Raw genomic sequence first — 25,990 nt, forward strand, 5'->3', positions numbered from 1 at the left:
TACAAAGAGCTGGGCTGGCACTGCACACACACCTTGCACCTTGCTGCAGCAATGGTGGGGAACAGCAGGGCTGACCCAATGCCCTGGTAGCCCTCCTGGCCTCTTCTAGGTGGGCTGAAGGCCCTGAGCTTGGCCTCCCGGCTAGGCATCCCAGGACCGCTCCACCCTGCCCTTGGGTGCCCAGGCTGAGGACAGCTGAGCGTGCCAGTTACCAGCAGTTGTGCCGAGGGCTTGGTGACCGTAGGGATGGTGTAGAGGCAGGCTGTGGGCACCAACCCCGTCTTGCCTGTCCTGTCGTTCTGGCCAAGGGTCCAGTTCTCAGAGGCCAGCAGCCCCTGCTTTTTTGTCAGGACCAGCAAGTCCCCCTTCTTAAAGGCCAGGAGGGTGGCGTCATCTGTAAGGCCAGGACACAAGAAACAAAATGCTGCCATTTGCTGAGGGCTCTGCAGGGCCAGTGGCTGTGCTGGCACTTTGTGGGCCATCTCCTTTGATGGATGGAGCCAAGTATAGGGTAGTGGGCAGAAGACCACTCTGAGAGTGAGTGGGGTGGGACTGGAACCTCGGGGGCCCCAGAGGGCTGTGACCTGCTGCACCCACACAGGCACAGAGCCCAGATCTGACTGCTTGAGAGATCTGACTGCTGCCCCAGCCCTGGGAGACCTTCGGAGGACTGGCCAGGAGCGGGGCTGAGGGATGGAGGGTGCACAGGCTGGCAGTCCCCACACCTGGCCTGAGTGCTGCCTGCCTCTCTAGCCCACCTCCATATCTGGAATTTAGAGATGGCAATCATCTTTCCCTTGTGCGGTGGCCGTGAGGACTGAATGGGGTGACAAGGTGGCACATCTCGGGATGACATTTCTCACTCCCAAAGACCCTATGCACAGACTCTTCTGCTGCATCCCTCCCAGCACCCCCTTCTGAAGCCCCTGCACCAACCGCCCCACACCACCCTTGACTACCCGGCCAGCAGACTGGGCCATGGGGGCTGTGGGGCTTTGTCAGGCTCCTCTATAGTCCACAGACACAGCGCAGCTGTCACTGGAGTGCTGGCTTGCAGGAGAGCTGTGGCTGGGAACTAGGTTCTCACCCCCTTGAGCTGTGTGACCCTGGGTGAGCTACTTCCATCTCTGGACCTCTGGTCTCATGTCTGTTAAAAGGGGCGATGGGGTGCTTCTGCAGCCGTGCACTGTGGGGATGGTGCTTCTGCAGCCGTTCACTGTGGGGATGGGCCGGCCTGCCTTGGTGCTTCGGCAGCTGTGCAGCCTTGAGCATGGCTGGCCTTGCTGCGCTGGAGACCACCTCTTTCAGCCCCTCATTTTGTAGAAGAGGCATCAGGGGTTGAGAGAAGATAGGGCCTTGCCTAAAGCTGCCCCCACAGAGCTGTGGAGTGCTCCCTGCCTCTGCTTGCCTTGCGGCTGCTGTGTATGGAGATGGGCACACCACCTCCCTACAGACCCCACGTTTGGCCCTCACCCCGCCCCACCCCGTCTGGCACCTGTGGCCTTCCTGTCCTGCAGGGCCATGGCGAACATGGACCTCTCCTTCAGGCCCTCCAGGAACAGGGCCACCAGCTCAGCGATGGCCACGCTGCTAGGCGACACGAACTCGTACTCCTCGTGCATCGTGGAGAGCAGCAGCCTCTGCCCGCCCTGGGCCTCCCTGGAGACCAATGGCAGCATGACCAGGAGCCCTCCCTACCTCCCCGACCCAGCCCCTAAACAGCCTCGGAAGGTGGAGTGGGGGTTCCTGAGTCACAGATGAGGATATAGAGCTGCTCTACCAGGGCCAGGACTGGGCCAGACACTGCTGTGGGGCTGGGCAAATGAAGGACGGCAGAGCACAGCACCCCTCGGAGGCTGTGAGTGGTGCAGCCCATGTGTGGGGTTGGCTCTGGGCAGATAATGAGGTGGCTGGTGTGCAGGGGACACTGCAAAGGTTAGAGCTGAGACGAGCCGCCGGTGCTCACTCTGAGCCACCTAGCCTCGGTGTGCCCCAGTTCACTCATCTGCAGAATGGGTGATGCTGTCAGGAGTTCCTGGCATACAGGAAAGCCCAGCAGGGTCAGCCTCACTGAGTGGTGGCCAGTGGGGAGTGGTGGCCACCGTGCACCTGGCATAGCCCAGCGATGTGTGTGCCACTCCATAGTGTGCTTGAACTAACGGGTGCACTGGCAGGGCTTGGGTGGGACTTCCCAAAGGGCATGGAAAAGTTCCCAGGCAATGACAGCCATGGAGACCCATGGGAGTAGGGGTCAGCCCCAGCCTAAGAGACCCCCCAGCCCTGCCGGATGCCCCGGGTCACCCCAGACACTGCCCCTTGCCCCTCTCCCAGACAATCTGTACCCTCCAGACTACCAATTCTTGCCCATGACAAAGAAAGGAACCTTTGAAATAAGTGCATGCCAGGGGCTGCACACTTCTGTCCTTTCTGGGTGGATCTGGGTTTCACAGAGAAGCTGCCAGTGCACAGCGTGATGTCCCAATGGAGTACTTAGGGAGCAGTGAAGCCTGGCACGGGAGCGGGGGATCCCAAGTTCAGAGGCTGCCATACACGTTGATTCTTGTCCCTCCACCCTGGCCTGGCACCCGGGACAGCACGCCGTCCCTCTCTCCATCTCTCCCTGAGTCCCCAGAGGCATCCATACAAGGACTCAGGGTGTGAGAAGAGATCTTCCCTCGGGGCCCTCACCTGTTGGTGGCCAGACCCATGACCTCTGGGAAAGAAAGTTCCAGCAGCGTCTTCTCCTGCTGGTCCAGGAAGCACAGCCCCTTCCAGTTAACAGCCAATATCAGCTTCGTCTTGGGCAGGCGGGAGCCTGGCCGGGAGAGACGGCAGTGTGAAGGGTGCATGGGATCCCTGGGTGCCCAGACGGCACCTGCTCCCTGCCCCTCACCAGATGCCATTACCCGAGAGCGTGATGACTTCAAAGAGCCGGGAGAAGAGCAGCGGCCACTGCAGGAGGGCGGCGTCCACCACCTGCTCTCGCACGGCCAGTGGTGTGGCTTGCTTCTGGGTATATGGGGCCTGAGGGGACACCCTGCATGTCATCTCCATCACCTGCCTCCCCTAGAGAATCCCTCAACCAGTGCTCAGGGTAAAAGAGTTGATGGATCCTTTTGAGAAGGCTCTACTTAAAGCAAGGCTGGTGCCTGGAGATGGATTCTGCAGGGAGGCACCTGGGATGTCCCTAGGGACCTGGTGCAGCCCTCTTCTACCTGGGAGAGGTGTGGAGACACTTTAGGAGGTGGCTCTGAGTGGGGAGGAAGGCTGTGTCCTGTCCTCTCATTAGCATCTGTACGGCAGGGCTGCGCTGGCTGTGGGAGGCAGTCTGCCGGCCCCAGCCCAGGGTGGCTGTTGCAGCGTATGCCTTTTGGGTCTGACTTGCCCCGTGCACGAGGGCATCTTGCTGCAAGTCTGCGTTGCGTGTGCCTCTCCTTCCTTGTCCGGAGCTCTTCTGTGTCTCTGGGGGCCTCTCTCAGGGACCCCCTCTAGTTGCTTGTCTTCCAGTTTCCTTCCTTCCTCTTTCCTGCCTCCCCGCCTTCACCCTTTCCTCTCCCCGGCGCCACTTCCTGACATAGAGGAAAGTGGCACTGTGTCCCTCACCGACTGTAATGTCCAACCCAACTTTCTTTTCACTGTTTGCTGAATACAGTGTTATTTCTTAAAAAGTGGCTGGGTACTATTCATACACTGGCTTTGGGAATGTAATCAATGTGTCAGATCTGAAGGGTGATTTAAAAATACTCGATATGTATCAAATGTTTAGAATGTCCATACACTCTGACCTGGGGGTTCCCATCCACCTGGAGAGGGGAAGCTGAGGCTTGGGGCCAGGCAGGGGGGCTGCAAGGGCATGGCATGGTCAGCAGTCAGCTGCTGTGGGTGCCCTCTCATGCTGAGAGGCCAGGGCCTGGCCAGACACCACAGCGCACACCAGCCCAGGGACCCATCCAAGACACCAGCTTGGAAGAAAGAAGGTGGCAAGGGCGGGTGACAGGGAGCTGAACTGAGTGGGGTTGCTTAAACCTGAAGGGACAGGGCTCTATTTAAGTGTCAAGGCAAAGCTTTCTGCTCCCCAGGGGGTGGGGATTGCAGGGAGGGAATCCAGCCCCTCTACATAACCCCACCACCACCCTGAAGGAGAGCCCTCAGCCAGGTGCCAGGGCTGCATGCAGGCTGACCTTGGTGCAGGCGGCAGTGACGAGGCTAGCCCACCTGTCTGGGGGCTTGGTCCTGTACAGCTTGTGGGGGATGCAGCTGGGCAGCAGCTCCTGGACAGCCTTGCTCTCTGCTGAGGCGCCGAGCTGCACGTAGCAGTGCCGGGCCAGCAGCTCCACCAGCTCTTCCTCCTGCACAGCCCAGGGCACCCACAGGGGTGAGGGAGACAAGTGGGAGCCCCCGCCCCCACAGGATGCCCCTGCTCCGTGGCCGAGTTCTCGCCCCAGCACAGGGGAGCTGAGCTGCAGCTCCGGCAGGATGTGCCTCCTCCCCACATGCCCTGGCTGGGCCAGCACACAGGCCAGGAATCCCAGAGACCTCAGCCTGAGCCCCACTGGCCCTCTGTTGAGAACAATGGCTGCTTTCCAGTTCTGGGATGGACCCCAGCAGGGCTGCTCTGACTGGGTAGGGTCTTCCCTCATGTGAGCTCCAGTCCTTGCTTGTCAAGGGAGACCAGTGGCCACCCCTGCGGGGTTTCTGCCAGGGCTCAGCTGGACAGGAGCCTTTTTGAGTTACCAGTGCGGCCCAGCACACCAGGGACCCAAGGAGCCCCTTCCCTCTGTGATACCAAAGCCTCTGGGAGCCTGGTCCCTGCCACTCCCTGCCCATGCCTGTTCCAGGCAGGCTTCCCGGGCTGCTTCAGCTGCCTCCAGTGGGTCCTGGAACAGCATCTTCCTGACTCGGTACAGGGAGGTTTGTGCCTGCTGCCCCCAGAACTTCAGGGGCACAATCTCTCTCCTTTCTCATGATCACCCTACAAAAGAGCTCTCGGTACACTCTGCACAGTCCAAATGAGGGCCCCCCACGAGCCCCGCAAATCAGATGAGGGCCCAAGGCTCAGCGGTGACAGGACTTTCCAAGGCCACAATACCAAGAAGAGGGGGAGTGGGATTCAGACTCAGGCCGAGGGCTCCAAGGCCACGTTCTTGACCACCAGGTCCCACTGCCCATAAACAGAGCAGGAGAGGTGAGGCCAGGCAGGCCTGGGCCCTCTGGGACCTACTGCTGGAACCACGTATAGGCTTGGACCAACCTGTGGCCTAAGGGTGGAGGAAACGGAGGCTGGGCCTGGAAGGGACCTGCACCCCTGTAACCCCCTTGCCTGGCCCCTGTTCCTCTGCCCTCGGGCTCCTGCTCCTCCACCTTCTACCTGGCCTCAGAAGCCAGCAGGGTGCCTCCTCTATGGGATGTCTCCCTGGCTCTCAGGCCCCTCACCTTCTCGAAGCTGTACTCGCCAGACCAGACTCCGTGGATGACTTGGCGGTAAATGAGCTCAGTGCTGACGGGGTCCTCCTGGGAGTTGTGCCAGGGGGTAAAGAATTCCTTCCGGAAGTAGATGCGCCAGGGTGACTGGCGGTGGCTCTCGCCCCTCTCCTGGGCCAGCTGCTCACACTGGGCAATGGCATCCATCACATGGTCGCGCCCGCTGCCCAGGGACCAGAACTGAAGCCAGAGTCGGGGGGAGCGGGTGTTAGTGCATGCCCCACCCCATGGGGACTCCCACCATCAGCTCCTGCACGTGGAGGACAGGATTTGGGGCCCTTGGTGCCCAGTGTGGGCTGAGTGGACACTGCTGAGCCCTCTCAGACATCCGAAGGGTTTCTCCATGCAGCCATGTCCTATCTGACACTCCCCATTACTCTCCCTGAGGCCCCTTCCCTAAGGAGGCAGACTTGAGTCTGGCCGACGTGACTCAGCCCCAGTGCCTGAGCTGGGGCTGACAGCTGTGTGTCTGAGTCTAAGGGTGTGGGCATGGAATTGGGGGTTCCTTTGTGGGCAGTGAGGGGCTGTACTAGTGTGACCCTCCATGTTTGCTGCAGGGCTGTCCACAGCCCCTGGGCGTGAGGGGGTTTGGAGCAGGAGACTGGTGTGAGTGCCTGATGTCTGTGCATGACTACTGCGGGGTGGGGGATCAGGTGTGCACGCGGCACTGCTGGGGCTGAGGTGCAGCCGTGAGGTGACACGTGAGTGCAGAGGACAGGCTGCCTGCTGTGCATGCACCTGTGCACCTGCCTGTGCCTGGCGGCTGGGAGGGCAGGCGGTGGCTAGGCTGGAAAGGTGAGAGGGCTTGAGCCTTGGGTGCTCTGCCTGGGTGCAGGAAGGAGGCAGCTGAAGGGCAGAGGGCCTGGCTGGTACCTTGTCGTACACGGCGACCTGGAGGGAGAAGCCCAGGTGGTCGCTGAGGCCCTGCTTGTGAGCGATGTGCACGCACACTTCCCGAGATGTGGAGGCTGAGTCCACGGGGATAGTCAGGCTCTCTCCAGTGGCCAAGATGACCTGGATGGGGATGTGCTTCTTGGACTTGACAGCCTGGGCACAGATGAGATTCAGGCCCCTGGCCTCTCAGAACCTGTGGACAGTAGGCTGGCACCCCCATCCACCACTTCCCTCCTCTTCCCAGCCCATGGGCCCTGATTGACATCCTGTGGATTCCCTGGTGAGGGGGTCTCTGAAGCTCCAGGCCAGGGGCTTGGCATGGAAAACAAAATTCAGGCCAACAGGTGTTTGCAGCTGGGAATACAGCCACCAGGCAAGAGCAATGTTAGCTGCAGGTGGCCAGATCCTTTTGGACCTCTGAGGATGGGGAGCAGCCTCAGACTGTAGTGGCTGCTTTTATGAGAACCCTAAGCTCTCGACTTCACCTCACAGAAGATCGGGAGCTCTTGGGAATCTGAGTCCAGGACTCGGGAACATTTTGGGGCCTTTACATATTATTCCCCTGTGTCAACATGCACAGCTACTGCAAGTTCACCTACAATTCCAGGGCTCGTGGAAGGGAGGCCCTGTGGGCTTGTGGGCAGGGTGAGAACAGAAAGAAAGTACAGCGGAAGTGACCCGCAGCTCCTGGTATAGGGCACCTCAGGCCACAGGGCGAACACCTGCCAGGGTTAGGCTGGGGCCAGAGCTATGTGTAGAGCAGGGTGCTTGAACCCGGGAGGCAGAGGTTGTAGTGAACCAAGATTGTGCCACTGCACTCCAGCCTGGGTGACAGAGCAAGATTCTGTCTCAAAAAAAAAAGCAGAAGAGTCCAGTCCATGTCCCTCGCCACCCTGGCTGGCTGTTCTGAATGACCCTTCCTGAGAAAACAGTGAGAATTCACAGATGACACAGTTGCCAAAGCAGGTGGGGGTGGCACACACATCCAACAGCAGTGCCACCAAGGATGCCAGCCGTGGTGTGACCGCTGCCCTTTTCACCAGGTGAAATGCCCTTGGAAGGGAGAGCTGGAAGCAGCTGGCACACTGTCATGCTAACGAATGGGTCAGGTGATCTTCCCCTTAGCTAGTGGGGCCCTAAGGGAATACGGACTTGGAGGTGGGAGTCACCCCTGGGGAGGCTGAGCCCCAGGGGGACTCACAGGGACAACTGGCTTGGAGGATAAATCTCTCTGTTCTAGGAGAAGGCACCCCATGAGCTGTGCTGTGGGTCCCTGCACCACCCCATTGTTCACTCCCACCCCTGCCAGCACCTACCTGCAGCTCCAGCCAGGTAGGGGGCTCCACACGCACCCCATTGGCATAGGTGCGTCTCAGGCGCTCAGCACAGAAAGGCCCATAGGTCGCCGGCCCTTGGCCAATGAAGTTCAGTAGATACTGGTGGGTGAGGAGGGGAGAGGAGAGAAGACACTCAGAATGGAGGCCAGTTTCTATTCACCACCCAGGTGGACTAAAAATTCTAATACTCAGTGTATAAGGTGCATTGAGGGGCACCCTCACACCCATGAGATGGAACATGGATCAGCATGTTTCTGAGAGGCAGTTTGGCAACGCATTTTAAACGGTGCATAGTCTTGTGGTGTGCACACTCTTTGTCACAGTGATTCAGGCCTATCCTAAAGGTGGATGTATGGTTTTTGATCATGGTGGCATCTATGGTGATGATGACTGGAAGATGGACTCTAAATACCCACCCACAACTCCAGTGCCTTTTGGGACAGCAAGGTATCAAAGCTAGCATGTGGGAGGCTGAGACCATGAGAAAAATCATGAAGACAGTAAATGAAAAATGCAAGGCCAGGTGTGGTGGCTCATGCCTGTCATCCCAGCACTTTGGGAGGCTGAGACGGATCACCTGAGGTCAGGAGTTCGAGACCAGCCTAGCCAACATGGTGAAACTCCATCTCCATTAAAAACACAAAAATTAGCCTGGCATGGCGGCGTGTGCCTGTAATCCCAGCTACTCGGGAAACTGAGTCAGGAGAATCGCTTGAACCTGAGAGGCAGAAGTTGCAGTGAACCAAGAGCGTGCCACTGCACTCCAGCCTGGGTGACAGCAAGATTCTGTCTCAAAAAAAAAAAAAAAAAAAAAAGCAGAAGACTCCATGTCCCAAACATGTTCGAGAAAATGTGTTGAATATCTTTTTGTCCTACAGAGAGATTTTGTTTCTTCTGCCTTGGCGTGGGGAGGGATAGCCTAGAAGGTTTACTGGTGTCAGGAGGAACTCGAGTGCCGTGAACAATGGCCTCAGTGACTCTGGTTCCTGCTGTCCCCAAGGGGACATGTGAGAAAGTGTTTTCTGTTTGATCACAAGGACATGATAACACTACAAAAGGCTGGAAGAAAATATGAATGGAAGTTCCCTCTGGGAGTGGGGATGACTTTTATTTTCATTTTAGGTGCTCTGCATTTCCACATATTCCTTTTATAATCAGTATTTAAAGGTATATTAAATCAGTGAAGCTTGGGGCCACCTCCATTTTCAGTCATAAGGACTAGAAATAGGCACTGTGGCCCATCTCCAGGCAGGGCCAACTCCTGGTCACCTGTCTTTTCAAGGCCCGTGTCATCTACCTTCTCATTTAGTCTTGAAGAGCCATCCTGGCACCTGAGTCAACGTGAAATGGCCCTGCAGACCCTGCATAGCAGCTGGAAGGAGCCAGGAGTAGGGGTCTTTTCTCCACAAGGGGAAACTGAGGCCTGCAGAAGCACAGGCATGGCTGCCCACCTGGCCTGCAGAAGCAGGAGAAACAGGCCACGGACTAGGATTTGTGGACCTGCCCCCTGCCGGCCCTCCTGGGCCCTCTCACCTTCATGAGCCTCTCTGAGGGTGGGAAGCAGCCAAGGCAGAGGCTGAGCAGGATCCAACCCCGGGCCAGGCTGCTTGTTTTGAAGTTCTCCGAGAGCTGCTTGCAGATCTGACAGTAAATCTCATCCCTGAAAAATACAGACCACTGGGATAGTAGGCTAGGGGCTAGAGAAGGATAAGAGACAGAGGTACCTGGGCATACAGCTCTTCTGCACCCCTGGAGGTCCCCTCTGCAGGGCACCCCTCCAGCACCGGGGCCCTGCCTAGCCTCCTCCTCTCCGAGGACTGTGCCACCAGGCTCTGCATCCCTACTCCATTCCTCTCCCACGGCCCGTGCTATTGGTCTTTTAGGGTGGGACTCGGCCTCAGGAAGGAGTGGTTTCTCCAGTCACAGCCCTGTCCTCAGGAGCCGTGCCCCGTGGACAGCCCATCTGCTCCCAGACGTGCGGAGCATTGAACTACTCACAGTGACTGCAGTCATTTCTCCCTCTGCCTGGAGGCCCCACCTCCCTTCCTGAATGCAGCCCTTCCCCTCCACAGCAGACAGAAAGGTGAGGACTTCATGGGAGCCACTCAGCCCCATCTCCTGACCCTTCCCGCTCCCACAGGCTATGGAGCCTTCCCACTACTGGCAGGGGTGTGCTGGGGGCGGTTCTCTCCTGCATCCTTCCCCATGGACTCAAGCCTCTATCACGTTATAAAAGTGTCCCATTAGCACCTCAAATCCCACATCTCCAGAGGCCAGCATCTTTCCCCTAATACTCAGTGGTGTGCTGGTAAATGTTTATCAACCAGCTCTCCCAGGAAGAAAAGCCCAATTCATAGCATCTGCTTATTTGTGTGGTGTAAATGTTCCCACCAAAGCCAATGTCTACTGTGAAAGGACGGCACTGAACAGAGCTGGGAGGTGATGTGCATGGTCGGCTCTGTGAGATCCTGTCCCTCCTCTTCCTGTGGTCTTCAGGGATCGCCATCAGCCATTCACCCAAACTGGAAATCTGAGGGTCATCCTGGAGCCTCCCATCCCTTCATTCCCCCAATCCAACCCACCATCATATGCTGACACCTGTCTCCTGCAATTCCTCATTGCTCTCTCTGGACCTCTGTAGCAGCCCTGCCTGACCTTCCAGTCACAGGTTCCATCCTACCACATTGCCAGGGAGGTCTTTCTGGAAGTCAAATATGATCATGATCCTTTCTTGCTTAAAATGTCTGCTATCCTGAGACCCAGCCTGCAGGCCACAGGACAGGGAGGTGTCATGGGGAAGGTGGGGGAGGAGGCTATGGCCATGGCTGAGAGCCATGCTCTGAATGGAGGTGGGATGGGAGTGGGAACTGACCTGAGGCTGGGCCGCAGGATGGCATAGCCCACGATGAAGTGCACCTTCTCCAGGTTGGACATGGGCCGATCTGCACTAAGGCCATCAGGCTCCAATGCCTCCTCTCCAATGCTCAGCTGGCTGGCCACCTTGAAAGTCAAAGGCAGGCATCAGGAAAGCTATGATTCTCCCCATATGCCAAATAGGAAACTGGTGCAAGGGGAGGGAAGCAATAGACTAGAACCCTGCAGCAGCCAAGAGCAGAGTTGAGAGCAGACAGAGGTTCTGTGCCCTGGGCTCACCTGGCCCGTGAGCCGGGAGGACCGCTTCAGCTTCATGGAGGAGATATCCTTGGTTCCTTTGGCCTTGCGGCCAGGTCTCTGTGGAAGGAGACAGTTCCGGCAGGAAGGTGAGCCTGGGCTCATCTCAGTGATGCTGACCCCACAGCCACCTGGGGTGGAGCATGTGTCCCTCTCACCCAGCCATTTCCTGGCCCAATTTATGAAGCACCATGCAGTCCCTCAGCTCAGTAGAGCTTTACCACACACACAGGTGCATGTCCCCATCCTCACTTCCAGATGTGGAAACAGAGGCTCACGGAAGGCAAGAGACTAGACAAAATCTGCTCAGTGGGTCACCAGCCCTCAGGGAGGGGCTCAGAGCTATTCTGATACCAAAGCTTGTGCTTCTCCCCAGTACACCCCTGGGAGGTAGGACTGGGTCTGAGCCCAGGTGCTTAGGACAGCCCTAGATCATGGTCATTCTCAGTAAAGATGGCAGATGAATCACCTCTGCCACTGCAAGGTGCTCTGTAGGGGATAGGGAGAGCAGGGGCAGGGGTGGGAAGGCCAGGTGGGAGGGAGGGGCTGGCTGCCAGCCACTAGGACCTGCTGCTATCCTTAGGCAGAGGCTGCACCTTCTCATGATGGTGTCATGAGAAGAATTTGCTGCCACAATTGGAGCTCAGCATGGGACTGGGCTTGGGTGGGGGTCAGCCTGGTCCAGGGCGAGGCAGTAGCTCCTGGCTGTGTCAAAGCTGGTTCACCATGCAGGGGCTGGCTATGAAACACATGAGCTGGCAAAGTCCGTGGGCAGTGAGGCTTGCTGGAGTCACTGCTCTGTGCCTGGGGCACATCACGGGTACTTAATAAGAGGTGCAGGAAGGAAAACCTGAGATCTGATCTCTGGGAAGCCAGTCCTGCTTCTCCCCATGTCCACCCTCCAGAGGTGCTGTTTGGTTGGACTGCCTCCCAGAGTCTTTCCCTGAGTGGCTGCTAGTCTCCAAGGTGGCCCCTGTGATCCCTGCCTCCTGAAATTCCTGCCCTGTGTGGGCCCCTCCCACAGCCCCAGGTATGTGACTTCCAAGACTGAACATTTGCTCCTTCCTTCTTGCTTTCCTTATTGGATAGTTCATGCTGGGGGAAGCCATGTTGTGAGGATGCCCAGGCAGCTTTGTGGAAAGGCCCACGTGGCAAGGAACTGAGGCCTCTTACCAACAGCCATGTGAGTGAGCCCTCTTGGGAGCCACCCCTCCAGCTGTCAAGTTGACAACAGCCCTGGGGGACAGCTTGATAGCAACCTCATGAGGAACCCTGAATAGGAACTATGCAGCTAAGCTGCTCCTGATCCTCAGAAACTGTGTGAGTAATGAATTGCGTGCGATTTTAAGGAGTTAGATTTGGAGAGGGGGTGATCTGTTACACAGCTATGGATATCTAACACACTCTGGCAAAGCCCACATCTCCAGAGATCAGGGAGTCAGTGCTTGGGCCTGGGCAGTTCTCTATAATTCCTGGACAAGGTTGGCATGTGATGAGGCTACAGACTCTTGTAGATTCCTATGCAGTCTGCACACAGGACCCCACAGGTATTGAGCTGAGTCCCAGCTGGTCACCTGGCCACATGGTGCAGTCATGGGCTCCTGCCACTGGTGGGCCACTGAGTGCTGTCACTGCTATGTAATTTTTTTGGACTGTTTTTGGTTAATTCCTCTAAGATTACAGCATGAAAATGGACCTTAGGAAGGACTTCTGACCAAAAATGGATGTGAATTAACTTTTTTTTTTTTTTTTTGAGATGGAGTTTCGCTCTTGTTACCCAGGCTGGAGTGCAATGGCGCGATCTCGGCTCACCGCAACCTTTGCCTCCTGGGTTCAGGCAATTCTCCTGCCTCAGCCCCCTGAGTAGCTGGGATTACAGGCACGCGCCACCATGCCCAGCTAATTTTTTGTATTTTTAGTAGAGACGGGGTTTCACCATGTTGACCAGGATGGTCTCGATCTCTTGACCTCATGATCCACCCGCCTCAGCCTCCCAAAGTGCTGGGATTACAGGCTTGAGTCACCGCACTCTTATTAGAGGGCAGGGTAGAACACGGGTCAGGAGTTTGGTCTTTGAATTCAGCAGAATGGATTCAAAGCCCAGGTTCCATACACATATCTGCTGCAAATGGGGGCAGGTCATTTCAGTTCTTTCTTTCTTTAGCTATAAATAACCACAGTCATTCCTACCTTGTAGGGTTGGCCCACCTGGGAATTGAATGAAGAGAAGCAACTGGCACATAGCAGGCTGTCAGTCAATAACACCTATTGTTATCATTGCTATGTGCATCTGAATCTGGCTCAAGTCACACCCAATACTCAGTCTAGGGCACCCTCTCCATTAATGACTGTATAATTCAAAAAGCCCGGGGTGGAGATTCATGAGTTCCCGAGCACGGTTCAAGACTGCAAGTGCCCATGCCCTGGGCTGGGGGCTTGGTTCAGTGGGTGAGGCTGAGGAGAGGCTCCAGGTCTTGCCTTTCCGTTCTGCCCAGCTGCCCCAGGGCCTGGGCCCTGGTAGGCACCTGGCGGGTGTCGCCCTCCTCTGCCCCCTGCTGCCCCTCACTTGCCTGTGCAGATCCACCATGCTGTAGAGCTTGGGCACCACGCCCCCTGCCCAGCGTGTCTTGGATCTGCGGCATTACTGAGCCGCCCTGCTGGCGGCTCCTCGCATACAGAACTGGCTCTGGGAGGTCGCCCATGAACCTCAGGATGAAGTTCCACACGGCCAGGGCGGCCTGGGGAAGCAAGACAGAAGCCACAGTGGGAACCCAGCGGTGACCCCAGCCCCTTCTTTCTTCCCCCTGAGCCATAACTCAGACCACAGGCTTGGGGCTGGCCTGAGCCCACTAGAAGCCAGTGAACCCTGGTACCAAGCAGTCGGCGTCATCTTCGTGATAGAGCAGCGGGTATCGGAGGGGCCGCCGGATGTGGGTGTGGCTGGCTGACTTCTGGAAGTAAGTCACAGCAAACTTGGGGAAGGTGTACTCAGCCAGGCCATCCACATCCTCCTCAGGCTCCTCCACCATGGGGATTGCGTCCAGGTCAACCTCAGGCAGCTTCTCGGTCTTTGATTCTAGATCCTGGGGACAGCAAGGGAGAACACAGGTCAGCAGGGCTTTTAGGTAACAACCAATGTATCAGCTGGCTGTCCAGCAGGCCGGGCAGCACGGGGGCTGTGGTGTTACCCCACTCCCTCAGGTGCTGGGGACCACCCATGCCCACATTCAGCAGGCTCAGATGGGCTGCGGTGTGCCAGCACAGGGCTCTCTACACACCTCCTCCCTCCTCCCTGCTGGGCAGGGTCAGTGCTCCTCTTGCCCTCTCCCCTTCTGGCCCCACCCTCAGACACTGTCCTCTGCTGCATGCACCATCCTCACTGAAGCTTCCCCAGTCACACTGCAGAGCAGTGGCCTCGAAGGTGCTCTGGGGGTGCCCAGGTGGGGTCAAATATACTTGGGGGATGCTGCATGATGGAGAGCTCAGTAGCATTGGTAGAGAAGGCTCTAGGAAGTCTTGCAGGTGGGAAACCTGCCTGACTTGAAGGCTTTGACCACAGAACCCGTGCACGCTCCCCTCTTCTGTGCAGGATCAGTGGGCTGCAGCACACACTTTGCCACCACTCTGGCTTCTCGGGGAGCCGAGAGGTGGACTGAGGTCAAGGACTGGGTAGGCTTCCCTATCTCCACCCTGGGCCGGATTGTGGACACCAGGCTTGTGTTACCTCAAAGCGCGGTGGGGCCTGACCCTCCTGGCCCCCGATCATGGCAGGGAGGAAGCCAAACACCTTCTCCACCATCTCTGTGTCGGTGACAGTGTCATAGATAGATTTGCGCTTCTTGGCAGGGAGAGCGCCTTGGCTCTTCTGGGCCTCAGCCGGGATGACCAGCGGTACCTGCACACCCATGGGGAAAGGTTCCCACGGGCCCAGCAGGACTCATGGGGCCCAGCTCTGCTTACTCCACAGGGCAGGGACCTCCCAGAAGCCAAGTAAGCCTCATCCTGCCATCATCTGCCCAAATCAATATTCTGCTCTGAAGTAATGGATTTTAACAGCTAGGGTGGTCAGAGGTCAACCAGCCAGGGCTTTCCCTTTCCCAGTGATGATCAGAGCTCTGGAGAGGTGAGGTTGCTGCTTGTCTCTGCCATCCGATGGTTTTTAAGGGACCCCTTCAAACTCCAGGGACGCCCCCCCAGGAACTCGGCCTCACAACCACTGCTCAGGTCCCTTCATTCAAAGGGCATCAAGGTTCTACCAGGAGATGTCCCAGGGGCTGCAGTAACGAAGTCAAAGATCAGACTGTTTTGCAGCCAGCTGGGGGCACGTGGGTGCCGACACATGTCGCTGATGTGTCTGGGGGTGCATCCTCTCACTTGCTCTGTTCACTGTATTTATTAGCACTGTGCTCAGTAGACCAAGTTTTCATCCATGGAGCAGAAGTCGACATTATCCTAGCCCCTTTGCCTTATCACAACTTCCAAATGAGCCAAGTGTGAAGACTGAGTCTCAGTACTCAAGGGAGGAAATGGGATAATTTTGTTGGTGCTGTCCTCCTGCTCCCTGTCTTCCCAGCCCCCAGACAGTCAGCACCTCCCCTTGATATTAACATTTCTCTGTCCCTAAGCTGTCGCACGTAGCCCAGTAGCCAGGACACTTTGCTCTCTTCCATGGAACTGGGGCCTTTCGCAGCTTGTCTGGTCCAGGTTTGCTGCACCTTCCAGGGGACTGGCCATCCCTGCCCCCAAACTCATCTCCAAGGTGAAAGGGAGGGGACCTGAGCTCACCTTCCAGGTTCAAGGCTAAGGCTGTCCAGTTGACCTGTTGCCTCTCCCTTGATATACCTTGCATGCCCCTGGGTGGCGGCCACAGCTCCCTAGCCTTGCAGAGTCATTGTAGCACTGACTTTGAACAGGGAGAAGTGGGTGTGTCTCTTGTGATATCTACATCTCAGCCCAGGTGCCTGCTAATTTGCCTCTTGTGTCCTGTATCCTTGCTGTGCTCTTGAGTAATTGAACAGATTTTAATGTCTTGGCTTGTGATGGGGGCAGGGGCAGGGGGATTTTCCAAAGTGTTTCTGGTGAGCTCTCTACACAGTCACTCATGCTTCCTTCTTGCCCTCACCCAATGGGGCCCCAGGCAGCCCCACCTGCCCAAGAGGCCAGGTGACCACTTACACTGGCTTTCCTCTGCTGGAAGTTTCGCCGGGCAGCCATGCCTCTGGCATGGGCCTGAAGGACTACCACTGCCTTCCTCTTGGCCTGGACTTGCTGGCGCACCAAGTATCCCCTGCACAGGGCCTGCAGCTGGACCATCCTCTGCCGCATGGCCTGGTATTGCCTTGCCAGCAGCTGGCTCCGGACCATAGCCTGCAGGCGCTCAAAGCCCACGAGGATCTGCAGAGGCAAGAGGGAGGTGGGCTCAGGGGCGAGAATGCCTTCCCCAGGGAACAAAGGGGTGCTCCCCAGGAGACCATGCGAGATAGATTTACAGCTAGTTTTGTTTTGGCAAAGGGCTGGTGCTAGAATGGTACACACCTATGAACACGAGAATAGTGAGTTATTACTTACGAAGTACTTAGAATAGAGCCTGATGTGCAAATAAGTGCTAAATAAGCCCTTGTGAAATAGCATAAATAATAAAGTGGCCTCCTTGGGGCTGTGGATAGACAGAATGGACATGGATTTCACACGGGAGAGTGGACTCCTGAGGCCCTGCCATCCACATCTGCCAGCCAAGTTCAGCTGACTTGCCCATGGGCTAGGGCACCTGTGTGGAGGTCTGCGGCCAAGCAAATCTCTCAGGGCATCTTTAAAGTAAAAGGGCGATAAGAAATGGATGAACCCCCACGTCAGTGCTGCAAACATCTCCTGGGCCACGGCAGTCCCTGAGCTTGCCAAGTACCCACCCAATGGGTTGGCTTAAGAGCTTCCAAGTCATGGCCCCTCATCACAACCCCAGCTCTGTGGTTTACTAGTTTCATGTTCTTGGGGAAACCCCTCAACCCCTCCATGCCTCAGTTCCTTGAAGTACGGAGTTGGTTTAATATTAAATAAAATGATTATGTGAAGCAATGGGCCCCAAGGAACCACTCCACACAGGTCAGCTACTGTCATGCCCTTGGTGAGCACAGAGTGCAGGCGGGCCCGGGGCCAGTCTTGCTGATGTGACCATTTCATGTCACAACCAGTTACATCCATGACAAAAGCAAGTGGCCAAGTGACATGGGCACAGCCATAGTTGCTCTAGTTCTTTTTTTTTTTGAGCAGATACTCATTAATAAATGAGTACTTGAAAAAGTACAGAATGATGAGTACTTGATTAAGTACAGAAAAAGTACTTCAAACAAAGAATAATCAATCCATTGACTTATTTTATGGTCTGCAAGTTAGGAAAAGACAGGAGTTATTCCATTCCAGAGCAGGACCCTAGTCTGGCTCTGAAGATGCCCCAGATTCTGCAAAATATTTTGAAGCCTACAGACCATGTGGCTGGAGATTACCTAAGAAGCGACTGTGTGGGGTGCTGAGGTCTGATCATTGTAAACCTCTATGCCACTCCTATGAGTGATTTGATCCTTCCTGCCTGAGGTCCCTCAGTCAGAGAAACAAACTTTACAAATCTGTCTTTTACTGGACAGTTACCCCCGGGTCTCGTGGGCCCAGCCACCCCAGTGAGTGGCTTGAAATTCTCACCAGCTTGAAATTCCTCCTGTTGCAGTAGCCTCTCCACCAGGCCTGCAGGGTCACGGCTGCTCGCCTCTGCCTCAGGAACTCCTTCCTAGAAGGGCAATGCAAGCCACCAACGTGTAACAACCCCAGATGGTTTAAAACCTCTGGGGGAGAAAAACTGATTTGGAAGGGAAGAGGGATAGTGAAATTCTGGGAAAAATGAATATGTACGATCCTTTCTCAGAAGGTGTTATAGACCAAAAGACACACAGGCAGGTCAGGAACAAAAAAATCTACTACTAGCAACCCAAATTTGTAAATGATGACAGACTAGTCTTTCCTTTTTTAGATGGAGTTTCATTCTTGTTGCCCAGGCTGGAGTGTAATGGTACAATCTCGGCTCACTGCAATCTCCACCTCCTGGGTTGAAGCAATTCTCCTGCCTCAGTCTTCCAAGTAGCTGGGATTATAAGCACCTGCCACCATGCCTGGCTAATTTTTGTATTTTTAGTAGAGACAGGGTTTCACCATGTTGTCCAGGTTGGTCTTGAACTCCTGACCTCAAATGATCCACCCACTGTGGCCTCCCAAAGTGCTGGATTACAGGCACGAGCCACCACACCTGGCTGACAGTCCAGTTTTTTAAAGTTATTGGAAAACTCTTCTTTATTCCCTCTACCCCCAAAGATAAAGGGATAAAACTTACTTTTCACTTTTTATTGCAGATGCCCCTCCCCTGGCCACTAGCCCAGGGCTGGACATAGAGAAGAAAACCTGAAAACTGGGCTCTGGCAAGGCGGAGTCACTCCCAGGTGAGCTCGGTGCATATAGATGTGGGCATGCCTCAATTTATTATGATATCACTTCATTCTATTGCACTTTGCAGATATTGCATTTTTATACATTGAAGGTCTGTGGAGCCGTGAGCTAGTCTATTGGTATCATTTTTCCAACAGCAAGTGCTCATATCATGTCTGTATCACATTTTGGTAATTCTTGTAATATTTCAAAATTTTCATTATTACTAATCTGTGATCTTTAATGTTACAACTGGAATTGTTTTGGGGCACCACAAATTGCACCCATATAAGATGGTGAACTTAATCAATAAATGTGTGCGTTCTGACTGCCCCACCAACTAGTAGTACCCCTTCTCTCTCCCTTTTCTCTGTTCCCTATTTCCTGAGACACAGTGATATTTAAATTAGGCCAATTAATAACTCTATAATGGCCTCTAAGTGTTCATGTGAAAGGAAGCATCTCATTTCCCTCACTTTAAATAGAAAGTGAGAAATGATTAAACTTCATGAGGAAGGCCTGTTGAAAGCTGAGACAGGCCAAAGGCCACATCGCGAACACAGAGGAAAAGTTCCTGAAGGAAATTAAAGGTGCTACTCCAGTGAACACGTGAATGATGAGAAAGTGAAAAAGCCTCCTTGCTGATACGGAGACAGTTTTTGTGGTCTGGATAGAAGATCAAACCAGCCACAACATTTTCTCAAGTCAAAGCCCGGTCCAGAGCAAGATCCTAACTGTCTTCAATTCTGTGAAGGCTGAGAGAGGTAAGGAAGCTGCAGAAGAAAAACATAAAGCTATAAAGATTTGATCCAAGATGGCTGAATAGGAACAACTCTGGAGTGCAGTTCCCAGCGAGAACAACGCAGAGGGTGAGTGATCACCGCATTTCCAAATGAGTTATTACTGCCCACAGACCAGGAGACTCCCAGGCTGAAAAGTGCCACGAGTTTCTAACACAAACAGCTGGTGCAGCGGGTCTCGGCACAAAAATTAACACAAATCTGGGTGGCCATTTCAACTGGTGCCTGGAATGCCTGGGAGACACAGCCACCCATTCAATTGAAAAAAAGGGGGCTGAAACAGGGAGCCAGGTGACCTGGCTCATCAGGTCCCACCCCCACAAAGACCAGCAATCTGGAACGCTCTGGATTGAGACTTTTGCAGCAACCACGGCTGGACCTGGGATGGTCTAGCTCTGTGGGGTGGGGGAAGGGTGTCCACCATTACTGAGGCAGATCAACATTACTGAGGCAGTTCTAACTATACTTCTATAAACAAAACAGCAAGGAAGTTCACACAGCAGCTGGGCAGAGCCCACGGCAGCTCAGCAACACCTCTGCTGGCAGACTGTGACTAGGCTAACTCCTTGCTGGGCAGGGCATCTCTGAAGAAAGGCAGCAGCATGTCAGGAAATTATAAATAAAGCCCCACCTTCCCAGGACAGAGCACCTGGGAAAAAAGGTAGTTATGAGTTCTGCTGCAGCAGACTTAAATGTACCTGCCCAGCAGCTCTGAACAGAAAAACGGAGCACACAGCTCAGCACTTGAGCTCATATAAGGGACAGACTGTCTCCTCAAGCAGCTCCCCAACCCCTGTATATCCAAAGAGACACCTCATAAAGGAGAGCTCAGGCTGACATCTGGCGGGTATTCTTCTGGGATGAAGACAGAAGAAACTGGCAGCAACCCTTACTGTTCTGCAGCCACCACAGGTGGTCGCCAGGCAAGCAGGGTCTGGAGTGGACCTCAGCAGTCCTACAGCAGAGGGGCCTGATTGTTAGAAGGAAAACTAAAAAAAAGAAAGAAATAACTTCAACATCAACAAAAAGGAGGTCCACTCAGAGACCCCATCCAAAAGTCACCAACTACAAAGACCACAGATAAATAAATCCACAAAGATAGGAAGAAACCAGCACGAAAAGGATGAAAACACCCAAAACAAGAATACCTCTCCTCCTCCAAGGGATTACAATTCCTCAAAACAGGATGGTACTAGTAACATACCAGAGATATAGACCAATGGAACAGAACAGAGACCTTGGAGGCAACACCACACATCTACAACTATCTGATCTTTGACAAACCTGACAAAAACAAGCAATGGGGAAAGGACTCCCTGTTTAATAAATGGTGTTGGGAAAACTGGATAGCCATGTGCAGAAGGCAGAAGCTGGACCCCTTCCTGACAGCTTACACTAAAATTAACTCCAGATGGATTAAAGACTTAATAAGACCTAACACCATAGAAACCCTAGAAGAAAACCTAAGCAAAACCATTCAGGACATAGGCATAGGCAAGGACTTCATGACTAAAACACCAAAAGCCATGGCAACAAAAGCCAAAATAGGTGAATGGGATCTAATTAGACTCCAGAGATTGTGTACAGCAAATGAAACAATCATTAGAGTGAACTGGCAACCAACAGAATGGGAAAAAATGTTTGCAATCTACCCATCTGACAAAGGGCTAATATCCAGAATCTACAAAGAACTAAAACAGATTTACAAGAAACAAACAAACAAACAAACCCATTCAAAGGCGGGCAAAGGACATGAACAGACACTTTTCAAAAGAAGACATCTATGAGGCCAACAAACATATTAAAAAATGCTCATCATCACTGGTCATTAGAGAAATGCAATCAAAACCACATTGAGATACCATCTCACGCCAGTTAGAATGGCGATCATTAAAAAATCTGGAGACAACAGATGCTGGAGAGGATGTGGAGAAAGAGGAACACTTTTACATTGTTGGTGGGAGTGTAAATTAGTTCAACTGCTGTGGAAGACACTGTGGCAATTCCTCAAGGACCTAGAAATAGAAATTCCATTTGACCCAGCAATCCCATTACTGGGTATATATCAAAGGATTATAAATCATTCTATTATAAAGACACATGCACACATATGTTCACTGTGGCACTGTTTACAATAGCAAAGACCTGGAACCAACCCAAATGCCCATCCATGATAGACTGGACAAGAAAAATGTGGCACATATACACCATGGAATACTATGCAGCCATAAAAAATGATGAGTTTGTGTTCTTTGTAGGGACATGGATGAATCTGGAAACCATCATTCTCAGCAAACTGACACAAGAACAGAAAATCAAACACTGCATGTTCTCACTCATAAGTGGGTATTGAACAATGAGAACACATGGACACAGGGAGGGGAGCATCACACACTGGGGTCTGTTGGCGGGGAATAGGGGAGGGACAGTGCGGGGTAGGGAGGTTGGGGAGGGATAACATGGGGAGAAATGCCAGATATAGGTGATGGGGGGATGGAGGCAGCAAACCACATTGCCATGTAGGTACCTATGCAACAATCCTGCATGATCTGCACATAACATAATCTAGGGATTATGTTATGATCCCCAGAACATAAAGTGCAATAAAATACATATATTTTTTTAAAAAGCTATCATGAGGTTTAAGGAAAGAAGCCACCTCTATAACATAAAAGTGCAAGGTGAAGCAGCAAGCGCTGATGGAGAAGCTGCAACAAGTTGTCCAGAGGATCTAGCTAAGGTCATTGATGAATGCGGCTGCACTAAACAACAGATTTTCAATGTAGACAAAACAGCCTTATATTGGAAGAAGACGTCACTAGGACTTTTACAGGTAGAGAGAGGTCAATGCCTGGCTTCAAATCTTTAAAGGATAGGTTGACTTTCTTATTAGAAGCTTATGAAGCTGATGACTTTAAGCTGAAGCCAATGCTAATTTACCACTCTGAAAATCCTAGGGCCCTTAACAATCATGTTAAAGCTACTCTGCCTGTAATCTAGAAAGGAATCAACAAAGCCTGGATGACAGCACACCTATTTATAGCATGGTTTGATGAATATTTTAAGGCCACCATTGAGACCTACTGCTCAGAAAAAAAAAAGATTTCTTTCAAAATACTACCACTCATTGACAATGCACCTGGCTACCCAAGAACTCTGATGAAGACGTACAAGGAGATTAATGTTTTTATGCTTGTGAATAAAACATCCTTCCTGCAGCTCATAGATCAAAGAGTAATTTGAACTGTCAAGTCTTATTTAAGAAATAAATGCCATAATGCTATAGCTGCCATAGATAGTAATTCTTCTAATAGATCTGGGTAAAGTCACTGAAAACCTTCTGGAAAGGTTTCACCATTCTAGATGCCACTAAGAACATTCATGATTCAGGAAAGAAGGTCAAAATATCAACGTTAACAGGAATTTAGAAGTTGATTCCAATCTTCATGAAGGACTTTGAGGGTTTAAGACTTCAGTGGAGGAAGAAACAGCATATGTAGTGGGAACAGCAAGAGAACTAGAATTAGAAGTGGAGCCTGGGCTGGGCATGGTGGCTCACGCCTGTAATCCCAGCACTTTGGGAGGCCCAGGCGGGTGGATCATGAGATCAAGAGATCGAGACCATCCTGGCCAACATAGTGAAACCCTGTCTCCACTAAAAATACAAAAATTAGCTGAGTGTGGTGGCGTGCGCCTGTAGTCCCAGCTACCTGGGAGGCTGAGGTAGGAGAATTGCTTGAACTCGGGAGGCAGAGTTCAAGGCGGGAAAAATGATATTTGAGTACCTGCTTTATATTCTTAGAAAGCCATAGTTTCCAACAATCTATTGACAATGTTAAGGGAGAATTTAACATATGCTAATGACAAGACAGAGACTGGCAGAATGGATTGAAAAACATGACCCAATTGCATACCGTCTATGAGAAACTCACTTAACATATATAGGTAGGCTGAAAGCAAAACAATGAAAAATAAAGATCATGTAAATATTAATCAAAACAGGAGTGGCTGTATTAATACCAGATAAAATTGACTTCAAAGGAAATAACCAGAGACAGAGGATATTACATGATAATAAAAAGCACATCCACCAAGACATAGCAATTCTAACTGTGTATTCACCAAACAAAGCTGCAAAATACGTGAGCGAAAATGATAAAACTGAAATGGAAAAGGCAAATCCATAATTATAACTAGAGACTCAACAATTGATAAAACACGTAGACAGAAAATCGGCAATAATATAGACTTCAACACTCCTATCAACAACAAGATCTAATTGACATTTTTCAGAGCACGCCACCAAATAACAGCAAGATATATGTTCTTTCCAAGTGCCCTTAGAATATATACGAAGAGAGGATGTATCGTGGGCCATAAAGGAAACTTCAACATATTTAATAGAATTCAATTAATACAGAGTGTGTCTCTTACCACAGTGAAATCAAACTAGAAGTCAATGACAAAATGATAACAGGAAAATCTCTAAATGCTTGAAAACTAAACAACATACTTGTAAATTTTTGCAGAGGAAATTTCAAGGAAAATTAAAAATTTTTTCTGAATGAAAGTGAAATTGAATGAACTCAATGAAAGTATAACATGGAAACATTTGTGAAACACAGCTAAAGCAGTGCTGAGAGATTATATCACTCCACATTAGAAAAGAGGAAAAACCTTGAATTAATAATATAATCTCCTGCTCAAGAATCTAGAAGAAGAAGGGTAAAATACACCCAAAGTTGGAAGGAGAGAAATAATGAAAGAGCAGAAATTAAGGAAGTTAAAAATAAAAAATTAGAAAAGAAGTAATGAAACCAAAGCCTGGTTCTTTGAAGAGAACAAGAATTATTATTATTATTTTTTGAGACAGACTCTCACTCTTGTTTCCCAGGCTGGAGTGCAATGGGCAATCTCGGGTCACCACAATCTGCCTCCCAGGTTCAAGCAATTCTCCTGCCTCAGCCTCCCAAGTAGCTGGGATTACAGGTGCCTGCCACCACATCTGGCTAATCTTTGTATTTTTAGTGGAGACGGGGTGTCACCATGTTGGTTAGGCTGGTGTCAAACTCCTGACGTCAAGCAATCTGCCTGCCTTGGCCTCCAAAGTGCTGGGATCACAGGTGTGAGCCACCGTGCCCGGCCAGGACAAGAAAATCGACAAATCTTTAGCAGGATTGACAAAGAAAAAATGGGGAAGCTATAAATGGCCAATATCAGGAATGAAACAAGGGATATCACTACAAAGTCTGCACATACCAAGAAGAAAATAAGGTAATACTATGAACAAACTGACATGCATACATTTGACAGCTTAGATAACATGGATCAATTCCTCAGAAAGCACAAATTACCACAACTCACTCAATATGAAGTGGATCATTTGAATCATTCCCGTAACTATCAATAAATTGAATTTATAATTTAAAAACTCCATGTAAAAAAATTCCCAGGCCCACCCAGATGTTTTCACTGGAGATTTCTGACAAATATTTAAAGAAAATTTCACACCTATTCTACACAATTTTTTTCCAGAAAACAGAAGAGGAAGAAACACTTCCTAATTCATATTGTGAAGCCAGTGTTACTCTGATACCAAAACCAGACAAGACAAAAAAAAAAGAAAAAGAAAAAAAATCCTCAGACTTAATGAATATAGATGCAAAAATCCTTAATGAAACATTAACCAACAGCATTCAGCAACATAAAAAAGAATTATATGCTATGACTAAGTGGAGTACCCTCCAGGGATGCAAAGCCGATTCAATAGTTAAAATCAGTAAATGTAACCCACACATTAAAAAGCTAAAGAAGAAAAATCTCATATCATTATCAACTGATGCAGAAAAAAAATCTATATTCAACACTTGTTCATGATAAAAACGTCCCAGAAAACTAGGAATATGGGACGCTTTCTCGACTTGAGAAAGGGCATCTGTCAAAAACCTACAGCTAACATTATATTTAATGGTTAAAGTCTGAGTGCTTTCCCCCTAAGATAAAGGACAAAGCAAAAATATCTGCTCTCACCACTCTAATAATACCGGATGTTCTGGCCACTGCAATAGACAAGAAAAGGAAATAAAAGACACAGGGATTAGAAAAAAAGAAAGAAAGTTGTCCCTATTTGCAGATGACAGGATGATCTACATAGAAAATTCTAAGGAATTTATAAAAAGTCAGTTCAGCAGGCCTGCAGGATATGAAGTCAACATACAAAAATTCAACATATTTCTATTTGCTAGCAATGAATATGCCAATGTCAAAATGAAAAATACAGTACCATTTATAATGGCTAAAAAATGCACGTAAATCTAATAAAACGTACAGGGTTTGTGTGCTAAAAACTACAAAACATGAATGCATGAAATCAAATAAGATCTAAATAAACGGAGCTACATATCATGTTCATGGATTGGAAGATGGATTTCATAGAGATGTTAATTCTCAAATTACTATACAAGCCTATTACTATCAAAAATCCCAACAAGGTTTTTTTTTTTTGTAGATATATACAAGATTATTTTTGTATGTACATGGAAATGCAAAGGAACTAGAATAACTAAAACATGTTTGAAGAAGCAAAGTGGGAAGAATTAGTTGACACAGCTTTAAGACTTACTATATAACTAAAATAAACAAGATGCTGTCGCATTGTGGAGAGATAGATTCAGTGGTCAAAGGAACAGGAGAGAGAACCTAGAAATAGACCCACACCACTAGGTTTTAATAAAGATGTAAAAGCAATTCATCGACGGAAGGATAGATTTTTTTGGTGAATAATACTGGAGCAATATCCATAGAAAACAAATTTAAAAGAACCTTGGCCTAAGGGTCACG

General features: G+C 51.2%; 1 protein-coding gene across 7 annotated transcripts in view; it reads right to left on the reverse strand.

The window, feature by feature from the left end:
• Positions 1–25,990, reverse strand: part of MYO7B (myosin VIIB) — a 91,051-nt gene that overhangs the window by 7,948 nt on the left and 57,113 nt on the right. For 6 of the 7 annotated variants that reach the window (XR_013518821.1, XR_004744522.3, XR_013518822.1 and 3 more), the window contains 15 exons: positions 17,577–17,661; positions 16,059–16,277; positions 14,608–14,778; positions 13,757–13,966; positions 13,454–13,621; positions 10,866–10,943; positions 10,585–10,712; positions 9,246–9,372; positions 7,692–7,811; positions 6,355–6,528; positions 5,434–5,661; positions 4,216–4,349; positions 2,689–3,024; positions 1,496–1,659; positions 213–394 (listed from right to left, as the gene is read on the reverse strand). Coding sequence is in view for 4 of the 7 variants with exons in the window: in XM_035304143.3 (XP_035160034.1) it covers positions 213–394; positions 1,496–1,659; positions 2,689–3,024; positions 4,216–4,349; positions 5,434–5,661; positions 6,355–6,528; positions 7,692–7,811; positions 9,246–9,372; positions 10,585–10,712; positions 10,866–10,943; positions 13,454–13,621; positions 13,757–13,966; positions 14,608–14,778; positions 16,059–16,277; positions 17,577–17,661 (2,524 nt within the window). In the remaining 3 variants the exon portion in view is untranslated. Of the gene's footprint in view, positions 1–212; positions 395–1,495; positions 1,660–2,688; positions 3,025–4,181; positions 4,350–5,433; positions 5,662–6,354; positions 6,529–7,691; positions 7,812–9,245; positions 9,373–10,584; positions 10,713–10,865; positions 10,944–13,453; positions 13,622–13,756; positions 13,967–14,607; positions 14,779–16,058; positions 16,278–17,576; positions 17,662–25,990 lie in introns of all 7 variants that reach the window. The other variant, XM_035304145.3, reaches the window with a different exon arrangement.

Source organism: Callithrix jacchus, chromosome 6, assembly GCF_049354715.1.
Source record: "Callithrix jacchus isolate 240 chromosome 6, calJac240_pri, whole genome shotgun sequence".
NCBI lineage: Eukaryota > Metazoa > Chordata > Mammalia > Primates > Cebidae > Callithrix > Callithrix jacchus.